At 41.3% G+C, this 26,556-nt stretch overlaps 1 protein-coding gene across 3 annotated transcripts in view; it reads right to left on the bottom strand.

Moving 5' to 3' along the window:
• Window positions 1-26,556, bottom strand: part of LOC134211772 (integrator complex subunit 3 homolog) — a 225,563-nt gene that overhangs the window by 169,974 nt on the left and 29,033 nt on the right. For 2 of the 3 annotated variants that reach the window (XM_062688994.1, XM_062688995.1), the window contains exons 3-5: window positions 21,980-22,315; window positions 8,903-9,323; window positions 8,672-8,849 (exon numbers count right to left, since the gene is read on the bottom strand). In XM_062688994.1, the coding sequence (XP_062544978.1) occupies window positions 8,672-8,849; window positions 8,903-9,323; window positions 21,980-22,315 (935 nt within the window). The remainder of the gene's footprint in view (window positions 1-8,671; window positions 8,850-8,902; window positions 9,324-21,979; window positions 22,316-26,556) is intronic. The other variant, XM_062688996.1, reaches the window with a different exon arrangement.

Below are 26,556 nucleotides of genomic sequence, written 5' to 3'. Positions count from 1 at the left end.
TCGGTCGAAAGAAAAAACCTATCGTTAAAGTTAAGTTAGTTTTAAAAAACACCAAGAATGTATTTTTTGGTTTGTAAACTGTGTTAGCTCTGTCAATTTGCAGTCTTTCTGCTAGGGCCGGCTAGATCAAACTGAAGATGATTATCTTTACAGGTCGGCTCAAGCACCGATGGAGACACGGATCGGAAATACAAAACCAAATCACTTTATATCTCTTACTCACTTTATTAACTAAAACTTACATGTGTTTTGTGTGTGTGTAGGATTGTGTAGAAAGCGCTGGGGCCGGCCGGCTTCGTTGGGATCAGATGGCGGGAGGGTACGATGGCGGGGTCGGTAGGGTTGGATGGGCGACTCAGTAGCACTCACTGGTACCAAAGCTTTGGATCCTGAGTTCCCTGGTCTCGACGCACGAGGGGTCGTTCTAATGGTGGATGGGCTTCACCGTGTAGTGTTCTCTGCTCTCATTCAGCAATGGTGACTAGGTAGTAACAGGGTGGCCGGACGGACGGTCGGCTCCGGTGGCAACGGCAGTAGTACTCACTCTCCGTGCACGATGCTCTTCTGTCGTTTCAGCGACGTCGTAATCGGTTGACCGGATCAACAATCCGGGCTCGGACGAGCCGATATGCGTGACCGATGTGTTGAGGGACATTCACTTCTCAAAAGCTTCGTTCCAGGTCTTCGAAACGATGACACGTGCTTACGGGGAAGCTTCTATTTCCAAGCTTTGCTCTTCGCAACTGGAACTCGGGACTTCGACGACGGTTTATGGACGATACCTGCTATCGATGGGCCTTCTCACGTATAGGCCATGGGCAGACTGCCACCAGAGGACCTTGAGCAGTAGACGGCCACTGGAGGGCTTTATGCGGTCTTCAGATACATTGATCGGCATAACATTTTTACTTACTAGTGCGCGTACACTTATAACAGTGAACAGCATAGAGGTGAATATACCAAATATCGAGGTTAAAGTGATAGTACAGATTGGTGGAGAACTAAAGCGTTCAATGGGTCTTGATTCTTCCCAGTAATTTGGTTGCTAGCGGTTTTTTTTTCATATTATTCACGAAAGGGTGTGATATTGGTTTTTTATCCAAAAGTTTCCGGCTTATAAAAAAATGGATTTACAATCAATGTATATGAGTATGGATGTTTCACATCTATCAATTGATGAAGTGGAATATGAGTTACGAGTCCGTAAAATTTCGTTTAGTAAGGATGAACATGAAAGTCTAGGAACTTTTTTCAAATGGGCGTACATGATTCTGAGCTTGATTTTTGGAACGGCAACTGTGCTCATTAATTAAACTGTTTTGGTGAACTTATGTGCCTAACAGGAAGAATAGATTCCGATCTATCTGGTAGTACCGTTAGCTGAACGAAATATGCTGAATTGAGAGAGTATTAGCCATTTCAAATGTCAAGGTCAAACACAGTTACGCCCATTTGAAAAAAGTTCCTAGAAGTATTAAAAGACGAAAACTTAAAGATCAGATGAAGAAAGAAAGGGAGAGAAATAGTGTTAATGCCGTGTACTCTCCAACAGGTAGAGATTTAGTTGAAGAAATTTCTATGATAAATTCAAAGATTACGGTAATAGGAGCGCTGCTGAAGAATCCAAAAACGGATGCTCGCCAACGTGAGAAACTTAGAACACGCTTGGTGCATTACAGGGTGAGGAGTTATTTACTCTCTAGAGCTCCTCGCGCAGAAAAGCATATAAAAGAAATACAACAAATAAGCATGGTTACGATAAATTTGTTACAGGAATACTTTCCCAATTCAGATTACCAGAATGATGGAAATGAGAATACAGAATTAGAGCAAAACATGAATGATGCTTTGAAAGAAATCAGACACGAAATAGACATTCTTAATGAATCTACTTCCGCCATGAATGTTGACTCGGAACTAGAGAAAGATGGAGCAATTGGCGGTATTGAAACAAGCATAAAATCAAAAGAATCTGAATTGAACAAATCAATAGTGAAATCAGAAGCGATATTGAAGCGATTGACAGAGTATGAAAAAGGTGATGGTGGCAGTGCTACTGAACTGATACAACACTTTAAAAATTTTGTAATACAAACAACAGAACAAGAGAAAGCAAGAAGACAAACAGAAATAAAACAAGACAAACAGCGAATTAAAGAAATGGAAGAAAACATTGAAAGAAAACGGAGGCTCGAAAAACTTTTGTTATCTTTGAATAAAAAGATAAAGGATGAACCAGAACTGAACAAACTTGAATTTCCAAAGCTCGAGTCCTTTGAATCGATCAAGGAAACCGAAAAGAGAGAATTAATAAATATGCCGAAACTAACGTGGGATACCAAATCTGAAAGCTCACATGAGGGAAGCAAATCCTCAAGTATATCAGAAGAAGAATCAGGTCGTAGAGGGAAGCCAAAAAAAACCACAAGGTGAGGCGACCATCAAGATTGAAAAATAAGAGACATTTTGTTTCACAAAATAAAAAGAGAGTGAGCTCCTCGGTGTCAGTTGATAGTTCGTTTTCTCGAAGTTCCGATACCTTTGATTTAACTTCCGAGAGCTCAGGTTCAAGCTATAGGAACAAAAGGCGAGGAAGGAGAGAAGAACAGAAACATTATAAAAAGCCACTCAAAAGGGTTCCGATATCAGAATGGAAGCTTAAATATGATGGCAAAGATCAAGGCCGTAAGCTTGGGGAGTTCTTGAAAGAAATTAAAATGAGAAGCAAAGCCGAAGATATATCCGATCGCGAACTTTTCAGAGGGGCTATACATTTATTCACTGGGAGAGCCAAAGATTGGCTAATTGAAGGACTCGACAACAGAGATTTCCGATCTTGGTCGCAATTAAAATCAGAGCTTAAAAAGGAATTCCTTCCTCCAGATCTTGATTTTCAATTGGAAATACAGGCTACCAATCGAAGACAAGCTAGGGGGGAGAGATTTGTGGACTTTTTTCATGATATGTTGAAGATTTTCCAGTCTATGATACGGCCAATGTCAGATAAACGAAAATTCGAAATTATTTGGCGAAACCTACGTTTTGACTACAAAAATGCAATGACGGGGGTAAGAATCAAATCATTGCCAGCCTTAAAACATTTCGGTCGGATCGTTGATGAGAATAACTGGTTTACTTTCCAGAAGCCCATCGATAATCTTGTACGTAATAGAACCACACAAGTAAATGAAATCACTGGTTCGAAACAGATGAGTAAGAGCACTAAAACTTTCCCTAAAACAGGAAAGAATGGCAAGGAACATGCGATAGATAAATCAACAAAAGAATGCAAACAGGGGGACGGGAGAAAAGAGGAGCAGCACCATGCTGAATGGAATACAATGGAGGGATCGAGTAAAAACACTTTACACCAACTCGCTAGTCAATATAAGCGTCCGCCCATAGGTGTATGCTATAACTGTAGGAAACAGGGTCATCATTATGCCGAATGTACAGAGAATCGACGAAAATTCTGTCGGATATGTGGCTTCCTTGATGTGCTTACGAAAACCTGCCCATCTTGCCCAAAAAACGAGGAGAGCTCGGTTTGAGGGAGGAAACCGAAGCTATCAATAAAAATCCTCCTTATCCTGAAGATATCAACACTTGCTTATTACAGAATGGTTTCCAGCCAGTCTCAAGTGAAGATTATGATAATGAGAGAAATGTCGAAGAAATTTTTGTTCAAGTCGATGGAGACGCCCGACCCTTTGTGAAAGTAGATATTTTAGGTAGGGATATTCTGGGCCTTCTGGACAGCGGAGCACAACGAACCGTACTAGGTAGAGGGTCCATTAAACTAATGCGAGAACTAAATTTGAGGATTTTTCCGTCAGATGCTATTTTGAAAACAGCTTCGGGAGGGGAAATTCAAATTAAAGGCTATGTCAATTTACCAATAACATTCAATAACAGACTCCACATCATACCAACTCTCATCGCTCCCAAATTGATTATTTATTTATTTATTCAGACTAAGGCCGAAGTGGCCTGTGCGGTATATAAGAGTCTCCTCCATTCGGCTCGGTCCATGGCTACACGTCGCCAACCACGCAGTCTACGGAGGGTCCGCAAGTCATCTTCCACCTGATCGATCCACCTTGCCCGCTGCGCACCTCGCCTTCTTGTGCCCGTCGGATCGTTGTCGAGAACCATTTTCACCGGGTTACTGTCCGACATTCTGGCTACGTGCCCGGCCCATCGCAGTCGTCCGATTTTCGCGGTGTGAACGATGGATGGTTCTCCCAACAGCTGATGCAATTCGTGGTTCATTCGCCTCCTCCACGTACCGTCCGCCATCTGCACCCCACCATAGATGGTACGCAGCACTTTCCTTTCGAAAACTCCAAGTGCGCGTTGGTCCTCCACGAGCATCGTCCAGGTCTCGTGTCCGTAGAGGACTACCGGTCTAATGAGCGTTTTGTAGATTGTCAGTTTGGTACGGCGGCGAACTCTATTCGATCGGAGCGTCTTGCGGAGTCCAAAGTACGTACGATTTCCAGCCACTATGCGTCTCCGAATTTCTCTGCTGGTGTCATTTTCGGCAGTCACCAGTGAGCCCAAGTACACAAATTCTTCTACCACCTCGATTTCGTCACCACCGATGCAAACTCGCGGTGAGTGGCTCACATTGTCTTCTCTTGAACCTCTCCCTATCATGTACTTCGTCTTCGACGTGTTGATGACTAGTCCGATCCGCTTAGCTTCCCTCTTCAGTCTGATGTAAGCTTCCTCCATCTTCTCAAAGTTACGTGCCATAATATCTATGTCGTCGGCGAAACCAAATAGCTGGACGGACTTATTGAAAATTGTACCACTCGTGTTAATCCCTGCTCTTCGTATTACCCTTCCAAAGCGATGTTGAATAGCAAACACGAAAGACCATCACCTTGCCGTAACCCTCTGCGAGTTTCGAAGGGACTCGAGAATGCCCCTGAAACTCGAACTACGCACATCACCCGATCCATCGTCGCCTTGATCAACCGTATCAGTTTATCCGGAAAACCGTGTTCGTGCATTAGCTGCCATAGCTGGTCCCGATCGATTGTATCATATGCGGCTTTGAAGTCGATAAATAGATGATGTGTGGGCACGTTGTATTCGCGGCATTTCTGCAGTACTTGGCGAATGGCGAACACCTGGTCCGTGGTGGAGCGTTCGCCCATAAAACCCGCCTGGTACTGCCCCACGAACTCCCTTGCAGTTGGTGCTAGTCGACGGCATAAAATTTGGGAGAGTACCTTGTAGGCGGCGTTCAGCAATGTGATTGCGCGGTAGTTGCTACAATCCAGCTTATCGCCCTTTTTGTAGATGGGACACACGACACCTTCCATCCACTCCTGCGGCAAAACTTCCTCCTCCCAAATCTTGGTAATGACCCAGTGCAGCGCTCTAGCCAGTGCCTCACCACCGTGTTTAAATAGCTCTCCAATCAAATTGAACCGTAGACTAATATTAGGATACGAAGATTTCTGGAAAGCGTTCGAACTCAAGCCGACAGTTCTCAAACAGTCAGAGCTTTTCGAACTCAACCAAAACGAGGAAGAAAACCTGAGCGATCAGATAGAAAACGAAGAACTGAGTGAAAAACAGATCCAAGTTTTAGAAAAAGTAAAGTGTTTATTCAAGGAATCGATTGAGGGGGAATTGCTTGATTCAACGTCGTTAATAGCGCACAAAATTGAGCTAAAAGAAGATTTCTTGAATACCCCACCAATTCGCATCAACCCCTATCCCACTTCACCAAGTATGCAATCTAAAATAAACAAAGAACTTGATAATATGATCGCTCAAGGGGTCATTGAAAAATCCAAAAGCGATTGGGCTCTAAGTACGGTACCTGTTATAAAACCTACAGGGGAGGTACGATTATGTTTAGACGCCCGACGTCTAAACGAACGCACGAAACGGGATGCTTACCCACTTCCTCACCAAGATAGGATTCTTAGCAGGCTGGGGGCATGCAAATATCTATCCACTATTGATCTAACAAAAGCTTTTTTACAAATACCACTAGATCCGGCCTCACGAAAGTTTACGGCGTTCTCGGTACTTGGCAGAGGATTATTCCAATTTACCCGATTGCCATTCGGCCTTGTTAATAGTCCGGCAACACTATCAAGACTAATGGACGATGTTCTTGGGTACGGGGAATTAGAGCCTGGAGTTTTTGTCTACCTCGATGATATTGTTGTGGTGAGTGAAACATTTGAGGCACACATAACTAGTTTACGAGAGGTAGCCGACCGCTTGAGAAGAGCGAATTTATCGGTAAACATGGAGAAATCAAAATTCTGTCTGAGAGAACTTCCATATTTGGGCTACATTCTGTCAACAGAAGGATTACGGCCGAACCCGGATAGAATTGAGGCAATAATTAATTACGAAAGGCCAAATTCAATCAGATCGCTTCGTAGATTTTTGGGAATGGCCAATTATTACAGGCGATTTATTCCGTTCTTTAGTGAATATACAACCCCACTGACAAATTTGCTTCGAAAGAAGGCAAAGTCTATTCAGTGGAATGAGAAAGCCGAAGATGCATTCTCGAAGGTGAAAGAGTGCCTTATCACTGCACCAGTTCTGAGTAATCCAAATTTTAAATTACCTTTCGTGATACAGTCCGATGCCAGCGATACTGCAGTGGCGGCAATTGTAACAACTGTTGATATGAAAAAACAAGAGGTTTTATGCCTACGGGAGAAGGAGTGAAATTCATTCTTAACTTCACTCCCGCTGGCTTTTCCTTCTCAATAAAAGATAAAAAGATATAAAAAATGGAACATTTCAAAATATGTCCGCAGAATAAGGAACCATATGGCAATTTACAAATCGATATAGATATGTTCTTAGTCAACCTGAAACCCATCTTGCGACGTCTCAACTTTTCATAAATTTCCGCGGATTATAGTTACACATCTACTACATAAAGATATTTATAAATCATTATTGTTTCTTAATAACAACGATTTTGTTCCAAAATTTTCTTTAATGTACAGAATATGGTACACGGTAACGCCGAACCGGTAATGTGTACAGACATAAGAAGTGAGAGATTTCTCCATTCTCCTTTGGATTAAAACCCTGTTCGCAGTACAAATAGCGCGTGCTATCAAAGCATTTACCGCCACAGTCCACCACGTGGTGGCATTTGTTTGAAAATATCAAAGTTGCTTTCTAATTGTAGGTATGTTTATCTTATACTCAAGACAAACTTGTGGTACCATGGTTATATACCCTAGTTTATATTGTACCATGATTTTCCACGTTGTACCTGCATGGTATAAGATGACATACTAGTGGTACAACCCGGGTAGAGGTGAATAACAAACAAATAACATAATAACAAATTTTGCTGTGCTATCAGATTTTGTTATTCCTATGTTATTCACGAATAACATAAAATAGCATCCTAATAGCAAATTTTGTTATAATAATAAAATTTGTTATTATTATGTTATTGTATGGAAGACCAGAACAACAAATGAAGAACACATTTTGCAATCATAACAAAGTTTGTTATTCATTTATCATTTGCATTTTTAACATATCAATAATAACTGTTTTTGATATTTTCCTTTCTATGAATATTTTGCTATTGGTTTGCTCTTATAATAGCAAAATGAGTTATTTTTTAGCTATTTGCTCGAACAATTTTTGCTATTATTTTAGTTATTTTAGCAACTATATCAAACAAACTAACATCAGATTTTGCTATTCTGTTATTCATATATTAATGGTAAAACTTGTTATTCTTTTGCTATTTTCTTCTACCCGGGAACTTGTACCATGGTACAAATACCACAAGTGTGTCATTAGTATGAGGGGACAAGGGTTTTGACATTTTTTCCACGAGCGTGGCTTTTTAGGCGACAACGTGACGCCTATTTTGGGATCAGTACAAAAGGCCGAAAATGTTCTAGCATGCCACAAAAGTCCGAAAACCCAGAAGGCCGACTCATTACAAAAGTTTCAATCTTCCAACCAAGAGAACCTTGAAAACTCAAAAATTAAGGTTTAAACTTATTATGCTGTCCTATACAAAAAAACATGTTCACGTGGTTTGCTACTAATAGCTGTAATCTAAGCAATCTTATTCAGTTTGGGTATAGGGCACTGCACGGACTGCTTTGTCTCTTTTTCGCTGCAAAGAAATTAGAAAACAACAAGGCCAGTAAACGTCAAAATTTATGAAGAACGAAAGAGAAAGAGATTGTTCCGTGCAGTGCCCTATAGGGCACTGCACGGACTGCTTTGTCTCTTACTAACTGCAAAGAAATTAGAAAACAACAAGGCCAGTAAACGCCAAAATTTATGAGGAACGAAAGAGAAAGAGATGTTTCCGTGCAGTGCCCTATGTAACGTGAGGTCAACATCAAAGTTCAATCTTCCAATTGAAAGAAGTTTTATGACGGTGTTTACAGGGTCATTTTGAATCCTTATTTATTACATAATAAATAAATCATCATTGCAGTAATGAAAGGATTTATGCTATGAACTGATCATAGCCTTTCCGTACAACTTTGTTGTACGAGAAAGGCAAAAAGTTTGATAAAAATATTATATAAAACAAAACTCGTGTGAAAAGCTCAATTGACATCTTGCAAAAAATAGTACCCAATTGTTTCACCTTATTAAAAAACAAGTAGATAAAATCTATTCTACTACTTACCAGTCTCCGATTGTTGATCGTCTTCTACCGAAAGTGCTTTCACTGACGACAACGTACTGAATATAGCTGGGGTTGCAACGCTAGATGAAAAAAAATCTCGAAAATTCTCGCGGAGTGATAGTTTTAATTCTCGATCGAGTTTAGAAGACTCTAACAGAGGAAACAGATTTGGAATGACCTGTGAAAGAAAGATCAATTTTTGATGATACTTGGGATTATATATTATATTACCTGCTTTTCTAGGATGATACGTAGCGAATTATAAATTCCTGCACGAACGCGATCTTCTCCTTTTGGATAGAAGTGTTTCATAATTCTGCATAAAAAGTCCAATAACGTACAGCTTACTAATGGATGATTTTTTATTGAATGGTACATCACTAGTATTCCAGGTTCAATATTCATTATGTTGTCCTTTTGGGGATCGAAGAATAACCAATCATAGAATAATGATAATTTTGCATTGGCTTGCGCGACAGCATTTGTGCAGGATGTTAGGAGCCAACCAATAACTGCCCATCGTGGAATTATATCCGAGCAAAGCATATCGTTGGTAGGGTGTATTGCTCCAATAATGAATCTGATTAAATCTGAACGCAAGCTTTGTGACTCTGGTGTAGTAAAGTATTTTTCTTGGAACCAATCCTGATACCTAAAATTAAAAAAAAGTTGTTGATTATCTTTTTGATTGACAAAATTTGGAATTTAGTGAGATGAGTTTGCCTTTCTCGTACACAATGACAAGGTGTGAAAGGTCGAAGTGCGACGAGTTGAGATAATAATCGTCTCTCTCTCTCTATGTGTATGTGTGTGTGTGTTTTTTCCCAAGCAATGGAGGGGGAATCTGCTCAACAGACATCCTGGGTTGTCCAGGAAGTGCGGGGTTAGGGACCACTTCCGACAGCAAACGAGGGAGGCAGGACTACATCCCCGACCCGCTAAACCGTTTCCATTGTAGCCAAGCCCATAGTCCCTTCGGTGCAACCAGAAAGTAATGCTTCAAAGGGGGGCCAGTGCACAACGCACCCTCGAGGTTAGCTGCGTGTCCTTGCAGAACCGAACACAGTGACTCGCTTTTTTAGAAGAACACCATGGTATCGTGCCAGCGCATTGTCGGCTTTCCAGGTGGCCTTACCACGCCCTATGTCCTCGGAAGGTGGGAAGGGTCGACCCTCTGCACGGCTGGTATCAAGAATGATTATGCCGCGTGCACCCCAAAATGACCTCTCTGCGATAGGGCCTATTCGCCAACACACAGAGGGACTTGCGATGCCTACGCCTGCCCCAGCCTTGAAAAGGACCACTTTCCGTCCTTGGGCTCAGAACCCGCCCGGTTCACCGACGCCGCGAAAGCGACGATACCATGTTGTTCTTCGCGCGACCACTTGTTCGATAAAAGGATCGAGTTCGACCACAGGGCACCGGTATGACCCATGAAGCCGACTCCGAACCCTTGGACCACCTCTTATTTGCACCTGAACTAGCCATTCCTCGAGTCCACGCTCCACTGCATTATTCTCTGCATTACTCTCTTCCACTAACTGCTCACATTCGCCATCATACCAGTCGTTTCTCTGATACGGAGGCACCGTGCAGCGGTTACGTTGCTACCAATGGCGGATCGAATATCTCTCCAGCCATCTTCAAGAGATGCTGCGCCTAGCTGCTCTTCCGTTGGAAGTTCCACTTCCAGCTGCTGCACGTATCCATGGGCTAGTCTACCGTCTTGTAGCCGCCCAATGTTAAGCCGCGACGTTCGTCTTCGACTCGTGTTGTACACCGTCGAAAGTTTTGAGCGCAGGCATACTGCAACGATGGTCGGATTCAATATTCGCACTGCGGTAAGTGCGGACGTTCGTGATGTCGGAGAAGAATTTACCGTCGATTAGAACGTGGACGATTTGATTTTCCGTTTCTTGGTTAGGTGATCTCCATGTTGCCTTGTGGATATTTTTTCAGCAAAGGGTGCTTCGGATTACCATTCCTCGGGAGACTGCGAAGTTTATGCACCGTTGGCCGTTATCATTCGATGCGGTGTGCAGACTATCCGGTCCTTTTACCGGTCTATACATATCTCTTCCTACCTGAGCGTTCATGTCGCCGATGACGATTTTGACGTTCCGGAGTAAGCATCCGTTCCGGAGTGAGGGTCATATGTCTGCTCCAGCTATGCGTAAAACGCTTCTTTCTCGTCGTCGGGTCTCCCTTCGTGTAGACAGTGCACGTTGATGTTGCTATAGTTGAAGAAACGGCTTTTTGTCCTCAGCGATTATATCGAGTCGTTTTATCCCTTATATTGCTCGTAATTATTGGGCCTGCGCAAACCTCCTGTCTCGTCTGAGGGCCGTCGTGTCAGGTTTGTTTTGTGTCCCACCTGACACCAGGATTTTGACTTGTGCGCTTTGAGCGGCACACGGTCGCTTTGGTGATACATGGAGCTGGTTATAGGAGTTTAGCAGGGCCCACTGACAAACCCCACCACATCCTATGCAAGTCCCACAACTTGCAGATGGCCCAGACAACCAGAATGCATGCATAATAGAATTGTTTTTCTGTCATCGCATGATGCCTATGCGCACAAATTTCATCGCTTACCAGTCGCGAAAACACTTTTTACGTACAAAAGTGGAGGCGATATAAGTGTATTTCTTATCCGACGTTGCACGGAAGTGTATGCGTTGTGCACGATTTTTATGCGAGTTTGTTCGTTATGCATTGCGATGTAGTTTGTGATAACAAACTCTGTTTGACAGATAATCCGATTTCATGTGAGTTTGATTGCAGGAATATGCGATGGCAACAAATGAAGCTGGAATAAACTCGTAAAATAGCCTACTGTGCGGGAAAATTTATAAATAAACTGATGAGCTTTGCACAACAATGCGAATCTGATGAAACTTGGATCGGTAAACGATTTTGATCGTGCATTCTTATGCGATGTGTGGTTGTCTGGGGGCCTGTGGAGGGATCGTTAAGCCCTTGGACATAGTCCCTGCTGCCTCCTGCTGGTTGTTTCTGTGAAATTAAATATTTTTTTAAAATTTGAAAGTTAACGTGGAAGCACCATATTTGACGCAGGTCCACACTTGGCGCACTTTCATGTCAAATGATTCATAAAATTTATTTTCGCCATAAATATATCAAATAATCAAGCTAAATAGCTTTATTTGCTATACTTTTTTGCATATACGAAAAAAGGACATTATTGATGAAGAATCAACGTACCCGAATAAAATATATGGAGGTTATATGTACTCATAATGAGTCAATTTTTCGCTTTCTTAGCCACAGTCTTCTCTTCTTCATTGGCATTACATCCCCCACTGGGACATTGCCGCCTCGCAGCTTTCACAGTTATTAACTGCGAGGTTTTTAAGCCAAGTTACCATTTCTGCATTCGTATATCATGAGGCTAAAGACGATGATACTTTTATGCCCACACACTTAAAATAAATCGCAGATTTCTGTGAAATTTCACCGAAATCTCAACAGCAGAACTGTTTGGTGAATAATTTCACAGAATTTCGGTTGTTTTGACAGTTGAACAAAGGAAAAATCGCAGAAAATTCGGTGAAATAATTACCGAACAGTTCTGCTGTTGAGATTTCGGTGAATTGAAGCAAAATTCACCGAAATCTGTGAAATGATTTAAGTGTGCAGGGAAGTCGAGACAATTTCCAATTTTAAAATTGCCTAGACCGGCACCGGGAATCGAACCCAGCCACCCTCAGCATGGTCTTGCTTTGTAGCCGCGCATCTTACCGCACGGCTAAGGAGGGCTAAGGATCAAATGATAATTTCTTCGCCCAAAATCGAATTTTATGTGAATTTTCGACCCCTACCTACAAACAGCTGACCATTATGAGTATTGCTCATAATCGCTCGCAATACTCAAAAGAGGATATTAGTAAATCTGAAAATAGTAGCACAGGGCAGAGTCTGAAGTCTGTAAATAGTAAAGAGGTTATAGTAAGTCTGAAAATAATAGCACAGCAATATGTGATGAGAGTAAAGGAGTCTTAGTTTATTGCCAAAATTTTAATAGAATGAAAGGTTCTAAAAAAATAAATGCGATATATAGGCAGGGGGCCGGTTGTAACTTCCCGGTCATATAAGGTACAGAAAAAAGTATAAACAGTGAGGAAGTTTTTGGAAATAGATTTAACGTATTTAGAGATGATCGCGATAAATTATTATCTGATAAGAAATCCATCAAATGTAAGGAATTCAATCATGTCTGGGTCAAGTCAACAATAAGTAAGCAGGTTCACATCTTTGCCACAGTATATTTTCCGCCTGAAAGTGCTAAGGAAGAATCATATGATATTTATTTTTATTATTGCGAAACAAATTAGTTCAAAATACAGTCCAGAGACAAATATTCACATTTCTGGTGATTTCAATCAAACTTTATGTAGATGACGAACATGACTATTTGTTGATACCAATTGTAGGGGACAATGAAACACTTCAATCCCTTTTCGATCATAGCTCAGAAATTGGCCTCAGCCAAATTAATACCATTAAATATAAAAATAATTGCTATTTAGGTTTACTCTTCACAAACACGACTGATGATTTCTGTGTGACTGAGGCGCTTACTCCATTATGGAGTAATGAAATATTTTATACTGCGATAGAATTCTCCATTTTTATACATAATAGCACAGAGATTCATGTTGATAATTTATTCGAACCAAGCTTTGATTTCAGAAAAGCTAACTATGAACTTATGAAAAGCAACTTGAATAATATTGATCGGCAAACTCTCATTGCTAACTTAGCTGTTGACTGTTGGCTGTTGTCTACCAAAGTATTCTATCAAACCTTATTCAATATTTTTGAGCTGACTGTTCCTAAAAAGCTAGTAAAAGCAAATAAAAGTAGAGATCCGGTATAGTACAACCATAAAATAATCAATCTTAAAAACAAAAAGCAGAAGGCTCATAAAGCCTTCAAACGCAGTCAGTCGTTTGCCTATATTTGCCTTCTCCGGACGTGTTCACATCAACTCTCTCGCTATTCAGTATGGGGCCGTACACTTATTACGTAAGCAATTTTCCTGGGTTTTTCGACCCCCCTCCCCCCATGTACGATTTTTTCCACACAAGATTTTTTATTTATATGGCGCGTAAGATATTGACCGACCCCACCTCCCCCCATAAGTGCTTACGTAATATGTGTACGGCCCCTATTCAGTTTGTGGAAAAAATGTACAGTGCATGAAAAAAACTTTTATAGTTGATTTTAGTGTCCTTCCATCTCGTCCGGATGTTAAAAGTGTACAGCAGTTTTTCAATAATGAAATTAAAATTCAATACTCCGATGTCAGAAGCATACAGCTGCATAATTCCCGCAACTGTGTGCTGATCGAAATGGGTGATAAGGATATTGCACATTATTTTCCCGGAATCTCAAACGGCGTGCGTGTAGTACGGATGAATTTGCTCCGTCATATACCGGCATTCATTACCATAGGAAATGAAAGGTCAATGGTCTCATACTTCAACCAGCCTAAATTCTGCCGCGAATGCGAGGAACCAGCTCATCCGAGCAGAAAATGTACAAAATCGATCATCCCAACACAAAATAGCATAATGTCGATACAGATGAAATCAAGAACATGTATAAACTTGTCTCAACTACGTCGCTCGACTGAAACGTCGCTGGTCGCTGGTGACCATTTCCAGTAAGGGGCCATCCACAAAGTACGTCACGCTCCTGGGGGGGGGGGGGGGTTTCGAGCTGCGTGACGACCCATACAAAAATTTTAGAGGTTTCATACAAAAAGTGTGACGAAGGGGGGAGGGGGGGTTGAAAATCACCTATTTTTGCGTGACGTACTTTATGGATCTTCCCTAAGTGCTCCAGCGACGCAGGCAAATTTAATGCGTCGGCGCAGCACCAAACTGGAAAGCGATCGCTGGTTGAGCGACGCGACGGTTCAGCGACGTTCCAGCGATGTCTCGCATAGACAATATCTCCGATGACAACGACAATAGTGCTTCCAACTGAAGAGCTTAGCCAAGCCGACTTCTCATCATTAGAGACTTAATCGAAGCCCCAGCCATTGTAAACAACGAATCCACAAGCGAAGAACGAAATCATCGAAACGACGAAGACTGGACAGACATTGAAAACAATACATTCAACACATCATCTGACTATTTCGAAGTGACGAACAAACGACGACGATCAAAACAAAAGGAGAATATAAGCAAAAAAGTGTACGCCGACCAGTGTTCCCAGAGCACAGGTTCATCATGTGCAAATTCGTCTGGGAAAAAATGTTTTCGAAGAAAAATTATAGCTTAAATAGCTTTTGTTAATTACTGTTGTTTTGGGGGCAGCAGGGACTATGTCCAAGGGTTTGACGATCCCTCTCCAGGCCATCTGCGAGTTGTGGCGCCTGCCTAGGATGTGGTGGGGTTTGACAGTGGGCCCTGTTAAACCTCTATAAAAAGCTGCATGAATCCGCAAGTAGGCTCCGCCAAAGCGACCGTGTGCCGCTCAAAGCGTCCTGGTGTTAGGTGGGACGCTAAACAGCCCTGACACGACGGCCCTCCGACGAGACGCAGGCCCAATAAGCCGCCTTTAAAAACAACTATTACGAACGACATAGAAGATAATACGACTCGATACAATCGGCAACGACCTAGACGACGAATAAAGGATCACGATTGGAAGCTTGGAATATGGAACTGCAAGTCGCTAGGCTTCGCAGGTTGCGACAGGATAATCTACGATGAATTACATCCCCGCAACTTCGATGTCGTAGCGCTGCAGGAAATCTGCTGGACAGGACAGAAAGTGTGGTAAAGCGGGCATCGAGCGGCTACCTTCTACCAAAGCTGCGGCACCACCAACGAGCTGGTAACAAGCTTCATAGTGCTGGGAAAGATGCGCCAACGCGTGGTTGGGTGGCAACGCAAGAATGTGCAAGCTGAGGATAAAAGGCCGTTTCTTCAACTATAGCATCATCAACGTGCACTGCCCACACGAAGGGAGATCCGACGACGAGAAAGAAGCGTTCTACACGCAGAAGAATCTTGCAAGATTGAAACAACTATTTCGATTGTTGCACCAAACTACATGCATATTGTTGTTTCAATCTTCAACATTGTTGTTTCAACGATGATTCATTGCTTCTTTCAATTAAACATTATTGTTGTTTCAATCCTGCATCGCATGATTGAAACAATAATAATATCGTTGTTCTGGCAACTATTTCGTAATATGAAAAACCTGTAGAAACTGATCAACTTAAATCATTCTGTCTACAAGAAGTAAGTATGGGGCAGAGGTAAGGTGGATGACTCTTACTCCCCTTGTAACTAGTTCGATTCTGCTTCTGTCACATTTTCCTATTTTGTTGATGTCATCGTAGTGTCGATAAAGTAGTTTCGTAGTATTTTCGAAAGTGATAACAACCATAAAAATAGTTGTTTTCTGATGTAACATTTGACAGTGACAGCTGAAAAGCATGGTTGAAACAAATATATCCGATAGTTGAATCAACTATCGCGTATGGTTGATTCAACCCTATTTGTGGTTGTATCAACCAAAAATATTGTTATTCCGTATTGTACCGTATCGAACGACAACGGCCAACGATGCATAAACTTTGCAGCCTCCCGCGGAATGGTAGTCCGAAGCACCTTCTTCCCCCGCAATAATATCCACAAGGCCACATGGAAATCATCTAATCAAGTAACGGAAAACCAAATCGACCACGTTCTAATCGAAGGTAAATTCTTCTCCAACATCACGAACGTACGCACTTACCGCAGTGCGAATATTGAATCCGACCACTACCTCGTTGCAGTATGCCTGCGCTCAAAACTCTCGACGGTGATCAACACGCGTCGGAGTCGTCCGCCGCGGCTAAACATTGGGCGGCTACAAGACGGTAGACTAGCCCAAGACTACGCGCAGCAGCTGGAAGTGGCACTCCCAACGGAAGACCAGCTAGGCGCAGCATATCTTGAAGATGGCTGGAGAGATATTCGATTCGCCATTGGAAGCACCGCAACCGCTGCACTAGGCACGGTGGCTCCGGATCAGAGAAACGACTGGTATGACGGCGAATGTGAGCAGTTAGTTGAGGAGAAGAATGCAGCATGGGCGAGATTGCTGCAACACCGCACGAGGGCGAACGAGGCACGATACAAACGGGCGCGGAACAGACAAAACGGAGGAAAAAGCGCCAGCAGGAAGATCAAGACCGTGAAGAGACGGAGGAACTGTACCGCGCTAATAACGCACGAAAGTTCTATGAGAAGTTGAACCGTTCACGTAAGGGCCACGTGCCACAGCTCGATATGTGTAAGGACATAAACGGGAACCTTCTTACAAACGAGCGTGAGGTGATCCAAAGGTGGCGGCAGCACTACGAAGAGCACCTGAATGGCGATATGGCAGACAACGGTGGCGGTATGGTAATGAACCTAGGAGCACGCGCGCAGGACATGCGACTTCCGGCTCCGAATCTCCAGGAAATCCAGGAGGAGATCGGCCGGCTGAAAAACAACAAAGCCCCTGGAGTTGACCATCTACCAGGAGAGCTGTTTAAACACGGTGGTGAGGCACTAGCTAGAGCGCTGCACTGGGTGATTACCAAGGTTTGGGAGGATGAGGTTCTGCCGCAGGAGTGGATGGAAGGTGTCGTATGTCCCATCTACAAAAAGGGCGATAAGCTGGATTGTAGCAACTACCGCGCAATCACATTGCTGAACGCCGCCTACAAGGTACTCTCCCAAATTTTATGCCGCCGACTAACACCAATTGCAAGAGAGTTCGTGGGGCAGTACCGGGCGGGATTTATGGGTGAACGCTCTACCACAGACCAGGTGTTCGCCATACGTCAGGTATTGCAGAAATGCCGCGAATACAACGTGCCCACACATCATCTATTTATCGACTTCAAAGCCGCATATGATACAATCGATCGGGACCAGCTATGGCAGCTAATGCACGAAAACGGATTTCCGGATAAACTTATACGGTTGATCAAGGCGACGATGGATCGGCTGATGTGCGTAGTTTGAGTTTCAGGGGCATTCTCGAGTCCCTTCGAAACGCGTAGAGGCAAGGTGATGGTCTTTCGTGTCTGCTATTCAACATCGCTTTGGAGGGAGTAATACGAAGGGCAGGAATTGACACGAGTGGTACGATTTTCACGAAGTCCGTCCAGTTATTTGGTTTCGCCGACGACATTGATATCATGGCACGTAACTTTGAGAGGATGGAGGAAGCCTACATCAGACTGAAAAAAGAAGCTAAACGGATTAGACTAGTCATCAACACGTCGAAGACGAAGTACATGATAGGAAGAGGCTCAAGAGAGGTTAATGTAAGCCACCCACCACGAGTCTCTATCGGTGGTGACGAAATCGAGGTGGTTGAAGAATTCGTGTACTTGGGCTCACTGGTGACCGCCGATAACGATACCAGCAGAGAAATTTGGAGGCGCATACTGCCGTCATACGCATATCTGTCCCATGTTTGCTGGGATTTCCTATGTACATGGGACAATCATGCGTAGAACGGCAGCATAGTGGCTGGAAATCGTACGTACTTTGGACTCCGTAAGACGCTCCGATCGAACAGAGTTCGCCGCCGTACCAAACTGACTATCTACAAAACGCTTATAAGACCGGTAGTTCTCTAAGGACACGAGACCTGGACAATGCTCGTGGAGGACCAACGCGCACTGGGAGTTTTTGAAAGGAAAGTGTTGCGTACCATCTATGGTGGGGTGCAGATGGCGGACGGTACGTGGAGGAGGCGAATGAACCACGAGTTGCATCAGCTGTTGGGAGAACCATCCATCGTTCACACCGCGAAAATCGGAAGACTGCGGTGGGCTGGGCACGTAGCCAGAATGTCGGACAGTAATCCGGTGAAAATGGTTCTCGACAACGATCCACAACGGTGCACAGCGGGCAAGGTGGATCGATCAGGTGGAGGACGATTCGCTGACCCTCCGCAGACTACGTGGTTGGCGAAGTGCAGCCATGGACCGAGCTGAATGGAGAAGACTTTTATGTGCAGCACAGGCCACTCCGGCCTTAGTCTGATAATAAATAAATAAATAATTACTGTTGTAATGATAGTAAACATGTTATTAGCTCTGTAAAGCTGAGTACGGCGAGTGAGCGTTCAAATAATTAAAATACTAAATAAAAAAACGCAGCAGTAATGACGCAAATCTAGCTCATTATTGGAACGATTAATGAAGAATAAGATTCGGTTTTCGCTGAGTGAAAGCTCTTGATTATTCCTTTTAGCTATAAAGGTTTTCTTTTAACCTGCGTCTTATGAGGAAGCGCCATAATCAGTATATTTAATGAAAAAATAAATTCCCATACTAATTTGCACGCAAAATTGAAACGGCTTGTGCTAAATCAGTTTTTATCCATTGAGCTCAAATTTTCGGAGGACACTCAGAACATGATACAGAATCAAATGTGCGTTGTGGAGCAAAATCGATTTTTGAACCACCCTAATATGCATACATGTTGTATGGAGAAGGACCTCTATCGCCCCCACTTCAGCATCCACATCTGCCTATCGCGCCAACCCCGCTCCCCGAGTGGTAATTTCAGGTGCAGATTTGCCTTCATCCCTCTATAAAAAAAGAAAAAAAAATACTTCGAGAGATCGTTTGCAAACCTAAAAGTGAAACCTGCTAATCGTATAGGATTTAGTTTCAGTGATAGTGCTTCATAGTGACGACTTGCGAGACAGCGGAGCAAAACTATTTGAACCGACCAGCGTGTCCGAGAAGTGGTATTCTCATCCGTGGGACACATTCGTGAAGTATTTTAAGAATTGTATTTTAATTTATCTTGATACCTTGATTGATAGTAGTGAATAATTTGTGTAACATAATGGAAAATCCTATTTCTCCAGTCTTACCCTCACATAATTTAGGAGAATTTGTTTCTCCAAATGCAGGTGAAAATGTCCAAACAGATGAAGAAGTTATAATTCAACAAACACAGGAAACTTTCAATCGTGCAGATAGAATTATGAAAGCGATCCAAACACCACAAACAATCAACAATTTAACAGCCTTTGGTAACCCAGTCAAGTTCTTCTTCTTCTTCTTATTGGCATTACATCCCCACACTGGGGGACAGAGCCGCCTCGCAGCTTAGTGTTCACTTAAGCACTTCCACAGTTATTAACTGCGAGGTTTCTAAGCCAAGTTACCATTTTTGCATTCGTATATCATGAGGCTAACACGATGATACTTTTATGCCCAGGGAAGTCGAGACAATTTCCAAGCCGAAAATTGCCTAGACCGGGACCGGGAATCGAACCCAGCCACCCTCAGCATGGTCTTGCTTTGTAGCCGCGCGTCTTACCGCACGGCTAAGGAGGGCCCCAGTCAAGTTACATTCGTTTATTCGATCAGTAGAAAGTCTATTGCCTTTTCTCGGATCTGTGAAAGACACACCATTCGGGAAAGTCTGGATGCAGGCAATCCGAGCAAAAATTGTTGGAAGTACAGATCAAGTACTTGAGATTTACGGCAACCCATTAGATTGGAATTTCCATACGAAATTAAGCATTTTCCCCGAAATAAAAATAAATTAGCACATTTAAAAGCTAAAATTGCAATTATAAAAAAAGATTTTTTTTTTGCAAAAATCCAAATTTACAATGTTCTGAAAACTCATATGTGAATATGTACATTATGTATAAGATATTGATTTGAAACATGTATTGGAGGTGACCACAATACAGTCAGTTGGTTTAATTCCCGGATTATAGGCGATTAACTTTGATTGGAAAGAATCAAAATGTTTCATTGAAATAAATGAATATTAGCAATAAACAATTTTAAAATCTTTCACAAATTAACCATAACCACAAATTTTTCCATAAAAAACTAAAAACTTTCTACAAAATAAAAGCAATAAAAAGAAAATTTCCATAAAAAAAATAAATAAAATGGATTAAATTTTCCATGAACAATAAACGTTTTCAAAGAAGGGGGCGTTTTTTATTTTATGTGGAAAAAACTTATTTTGTGGAAAATTTTGGAATTGTTTATTGACGTGTTGATAAGATAGATTTATTCATGAAAATTTTGTATTTCTTTCAATGAAACATTTTGATTTCTTTATGGAAAATTCTTCTTTTATAATTGCAATTTTTGCTTTAAAAAGTGCTATTTTTTTTTGTTTCATGGAAAACTCAATTGTTTATGGAAATTCTGCATTACTTATACCCTAATTTTTATTGGCTTTTTCCTAATTTTTCTATGGAAACTTTGGCTTAAACCCTTGCTTTAAACCTTCTTGCGAAAGGCCATGAACTCCATACGCTTGCGGTAGGCTGGACCTGGGCAGCTTACTCCATTGGTTGACACGATGATGTTTGGTACGCTCCCGCGCACTTGTCCTAGCAGGGCCTAATGTGTCAGTTTTTGGTTTCGAGACCGAACGCGAGACAATTGCTATACTGCGTCAAGTAATTTGTAATTTTAATGATCGGTAGCCTGCCAGTTTTAAATCTTCAGGTCAGGTCAAGGAAGTCGTCGTCACGTCGCGTTTCTTTGGGCGGTATCTCTCTCCACAATTATGTGCCCATGTTGCACAGCTTGAATAGCGGTAAATCTGTTTCTTTGCAAGCTCTGTGCAAAGCAGGCGACATCCTTAGATGAGGGGTAGAATCTTCATTTTGGTGAGTATTTGTTGGTACGACAAGACAGCATACTTCTTGCTTCCTAGCAATCTGGCGTTTATCACCGACGGGTCGGCATCGTCAAGTTGCAGCCACTCGGTTAGTGGTCATCAGCAGCGACCAGCGCTACCAGCAATCTAATGCTTATGCAACTACTATTATACACTGCTAAAAAATTACACACAAAAGACTTTGAAGCATGCTCTTTTCACTATAAAGTAGGGAGAAAGACGGCTTTGGCAGGTTTTGTTCTATTATTGGCAGAGGGGTTTTTGTCGACCAAATTTTATGAAATTTGGCCATAATATTCTTCGATATGCAAAGAATGTTTAGGCCAAATTTGAGCCTAGTCAGTCATAAGACCCCCTGCCAATAATAGAACAAAACCTGCCAAAGCTGTCATTCCCCCTATTCAATTATGATTTTAAACTACGCTCTTTCGTGGGAGAATGGGACTACACACAAAAAGATGCATACGTTGATTTAAAGCAAAAGCAGATAAGTCGTTTTGAAAATTTTGTATTGATTTAATCTATTATTTTTTAAATATTATCAGTCATTTCAACAAAACAGTGCTATATCAATTCTTGAATAAAATCAAACAGAACTTACCGTTTTTGATTTCCGAATTTGACATTACTTATCAAAAAGTGTAGCTTCCGTTCGACCTCTGGTGTAAGCCGACAACGTAAAAAACGTCTGCTTGTTTTGGTCTGCATAAGTTGCATAACTCCGTTAAAGGTAGGGCACATTTTTTTGGGATTATGAAGAATGTCTTTCCACAAGGCTTCGAATTCAGGTATGCGAGAAACATTTTGCAACAATCGTACAAATTCACGTCCCAAAGGAAGCACATCCGTAAATCTTTCTCGAATCAACGATATTACAAAGGCAACTTCTTTATTGTGAAGGTTATTGAACTGAGGGCTGCTGTGGTCTTCAAGTAGTCTGAAATGAAATTAAACACATGTTCATAATTGGATTGTAAAAATATTTAAAGTTGATGATGGGCGTAGTTCTATTTGAAAAAAGTATCTCGAGTCTCCTTGAAACGCGCAAACAGTTTCGGGAAGTCTTCTGTATCTGCTATCGTAAGACAAATACAATAAACACTTTTATACGAAAATATGAAAATTGTCTAGAGTTGGGCCGGGAATCCAACGGACAGTTCGGGAAATAACTATAACGCTAAAGCTAATTTCCATTCAAAATCATCATCTTTTAGGATGCTAGCGATTAAATTGGGCACATATTTTGCTTTTCACTTTGAAATCACCTGAATGTTACATCAACGAATGTTTTGTATTAGGGAACATCCATAAATTACTTAACGCTTGAAGAGGGATCGGGGGTTGCCCAAAGTGTGACAATCCAAACAAAAAAAATTAAATTATTCATACAAATTGTATGACAAAGGGGGTGAACAAAGTTGAAAATTGCCAATTTTCGCGTTACGTAATTCATGGATCTTCCCTTAGTGGCGTAGCCAGAAAGTTGGTACGGAGCGGAAGGGGGTATTATTTGCGTTATGGAACGTACACACGGTCAAGTAGTTTGAACAACTTCGACTCCACCTCTCGTTTATTCAAACATCCATCAAGTTTTACCAACAGCGGCACGAACAATCAATTTATTTGACCAACAATATCACACACGAACGACCGAAGCGCCAACTTGAGCACCAACCATCAAAAATATATGGGGGTTTGTGCAACTTCACTACAAATGCTCAAACATGTTCGGCGAACCTTGACTCCGCCCCCGACAACTCAAACCAAAATCAAAGTGTTTTATTTTTTTCCAACCGAGCCACCAACTGTCAAATGGTTGTTCGAACAACTTCTCACACACGTTCAAAAAAAGCAGCAATCGAAGCGTTTTCTTGGGGGCGGAGTCAATGTTCGACAAACTGCTTGACTGGTGTGTACGCAGCATTAGATAAAGCAATTCTAATATTGTCGTGTTTATCCTTTTTTAGATTAGCGCGGCAGTCTTATGCAACGTACACACCAGTCAAGCAGTTTGATGAACATTGACTCCGCCCCCAAGAAAACGGTTCGGTTGCTGCTTTGTTTGAACGTGTGTGAAGTTGTTCGAACAACCATTTAACAGTTGGCGGCTCGGTTGGAAAAAATTAAAACGGTTTGATTTTGGTTTGAGTTGTCGGGGGTGGAGTCAAGGTTCGCCGAACATGTTTGAGCATTTGTAGTGAAGTTGCACAAACCCCCATATATTTTTTTGATGGTTGGTGCTCAAGTTGGCGCTTCGGTCGTTCGTGTGTGATATTGTTGGTCGAATAAATTGATTGTTCGTGTCGCTGTTGGTAAAACTTGATGGATGTTTGAATAAACGAGAGGTGGAGTCAATGTTTGTCAAACTGCTTGACCGTGTGTACGTTCCATTACTCTCACTTTGGAGAGGAAGGAAGTGTTGATGTAGTACTTACTTAACGAGAGGCCCCCGACTCAGCGACACCCTCATAAGTACCACGGAGTTGGATATTGGGGAAGGTATTTGTTGGGTTAGGATTTGCCTGTAGCTGACAATGTGACCGTGGTAGATCTTACACCGTAACACACCACGCAAAGGTGTCTACCCAGCGTTACGGGGGCCATACACCCTACCCAGCTCGATACAAGACTCTCGAAGAACCAGATTTTGAAATAAAGTTGCCCGAGAATCATGGAGAAAATCTGTTGCATGCAAATAATATACAATACACAAATATACACAATTTAGAATAAGCATTGGTAATAAAAATGTTTGAATTCATTGCATGCAGAATGTTTGTTGTTTTTCATTCGATTAAACTTCCATTTTTAGATGCGTCAGCTGGATTGCTGGATTTTCAGTAAGATTTTTGCATTTTCAGGATGAACAGATTGGCTGATTAACCAGCATCATACAATTTACTGAAAACATTGCTGGTTTTGCAGCACAGTAGAAATTCAGCAAAACATTGCTGAATTTCAGCGAAATCTGTTTTTAAACAAAATTGCATAAATTTTCTCGATTTTGTCAACACAATCCAAATTAGCAAACAATATGTGAAACAAGCAAAATCAGGCGTACAGTGATCTTTCATTTAAAAGTGGCAGTAGGGCCAATATGAACCTGCGGGGCAATATGAGCCACCCTCAATTTGAGCTTATTGACCAATTTTATCATGTAAACGTTATATGATCTCAGAATGCTCTACATATGCCCCAACCAGGGTGTCTACTCATCTGTAAAAACAAAATTCCCTGATTTTCCCGGTGTTTTACATTAATTTCCAGGCAAAAACAAACGTGCCATATATAGATTTTAGCAGCAAAAGATCAATTCAAAAAAGTAAATATTGCGAAAAATATTATTTTGAAGAATATTTTGGTGGCTTCACAAAACAATGTTGTAAATTACTTAAGAAATTCCTCCAGGAATTCCTTCGCAAGTTCACCCAGAAATTGCTTAAGCCATTCAATCAAAATTCCTTCAGGAACCACAAGGAAATTCCTCCAGGTATTCCTTTAAAAATTTCTCCATAGATTCCATCGGAAAATCCTCCGGATTTAATTTGAAAATTTCGTTGCTAAAACTTTAGAAAACATCTAAAGGAAATGGTTCGGAAATTCCTTTAGAGATGCATTTGGCGATTCTCCTTTACGATTTTTTAAGGTCCTTTAGGTGTGTGTTCGAAAATGTCTTTTGAAAATCCCTCGGATATTGGTTAAGTTTGCTCTTTGAATTTTATTTCAGCTGTTTTTCTTTTAAAGAAACTTAAGAAAACTTCTTAAGGAAATGTTCCGGGAATGTGTTTGGGAATTTCTTCAGAAAATCCTTGAGAACTTCCTACGAAAAGTTCTTCAGGAAATGTGTTGATGCAAAAATATGAGATTGCTGGGTCCATGACGTTAGGTATAAGGACGTTAGGTATAAAACCTTCCTTTATGCCGTGGGCTATTTTTGGGGGGGTATATTATGCTTAAAATCCTTTATGCCTAAAATCCAATGCCTTAAAATCCTTTATGCCTAATCCTATGCTTAACGTCCTTATACCTGTTCGCGTGACCAACATCTAGTTTGCTTGGACCTAGCAGTCAAGGTACCGGTACTATAAGTGTTAAACGGCCAAGTTATAGCCTATTCAGATTACGCCATTAATAATAATAATAATAGTTCATTTATTTATCTTCAGATAATTAGAATTTTAATGATCATAAGTATCATGATAAACAACAACCTGATGCCATCTCCATACATTAATTTTTCCACTTTAACACGATATTTATTACGATAAATAATCTAATCGTAATCTGAATAGCTTATTGAAGCGAATTTCGGCAGAATAATTTCAATGGTTACAGTGCCACTAGCGTTCTATTACTGTTTTACTGTAAAAACCTTCGAAAAATTCTTCGGATATTTTTTTGGAATTCCTTGGGATTTTTTAGGAACTCATTCAGAAGTATCTTAAGGAAAACTTTAGAAAACACTTGGAGGAGTTTTTTCCGGATATTTTGCTTTTAAGAATTTTTTGGAAATACTTCGAGAATACCTTTAGAGACTCCTTTGGAAAATCCATTCGGGAATCCTTCGGCTATTCTTTCAAGAATTCCTTTAGCAAAAATGCTTCACAAATGACTACACACTTTTTTTGTGAAAATCTCTTCAGGTTTCCTTTCGGGAATTTCTTAAAGAAACCATACAAAAAATCGTCCGGAAATTCGTTTTGAAATTGCTCCATAATTCTTTTCGATTTTTATCTCGGAAATTCCTCCAGAAATAATTGAGGAAATTGCTAATCGTTTTTATGAACACTCTTTTAGTGATTTCTTTGAATAATTCCTTGGAAACCTGATCCCGAAATTCCCTTGGAATTTCCTCCAGGAATTGTTTAAAAAAATCCTAACAAATTTAGTATTTTTAAATATTCGTAAAAAATTTACGAGGGGATACTCAACAGAATTTACAAAGCAATCCCTAATTGATTTCCCAAATAAATTCCAAGATTTCACCAAGAATGGCTTCGTAAATTCTCCAGGAATTCTGTAGAAAATGGCAAAACGTTTTTGGCGGAACAACGATCCATTAACGTTCACTACATTTTCAATAGATTTGATTGGTATATTTATTCAAATATTTTTAAGGATTTTTTCATCTTTTGCGAGAATTTCACTCATGATCACCGGGTATTAAAATTCCCCTGA

This window comes from Armigeres subalbatus, chromosome 2 (genome assembly GCF_024139115.2).
Source record: "Armigeres subalbatus isolate Guangzhou_Male chromosome 2, GZ_Asu_2, whole genome shotgun sequence".
In the NCBI taxonomy this organism is placed as follows: domain Eukaryota; kingdom Metazoa; phylum Arthropoda; class Insecta; order Diptera; family Culicidae; genus Armigeres; species Armigeres subalbatus.
This window is presented reverse-complemented; position numbering and strand designations above follow the sequence as displayed.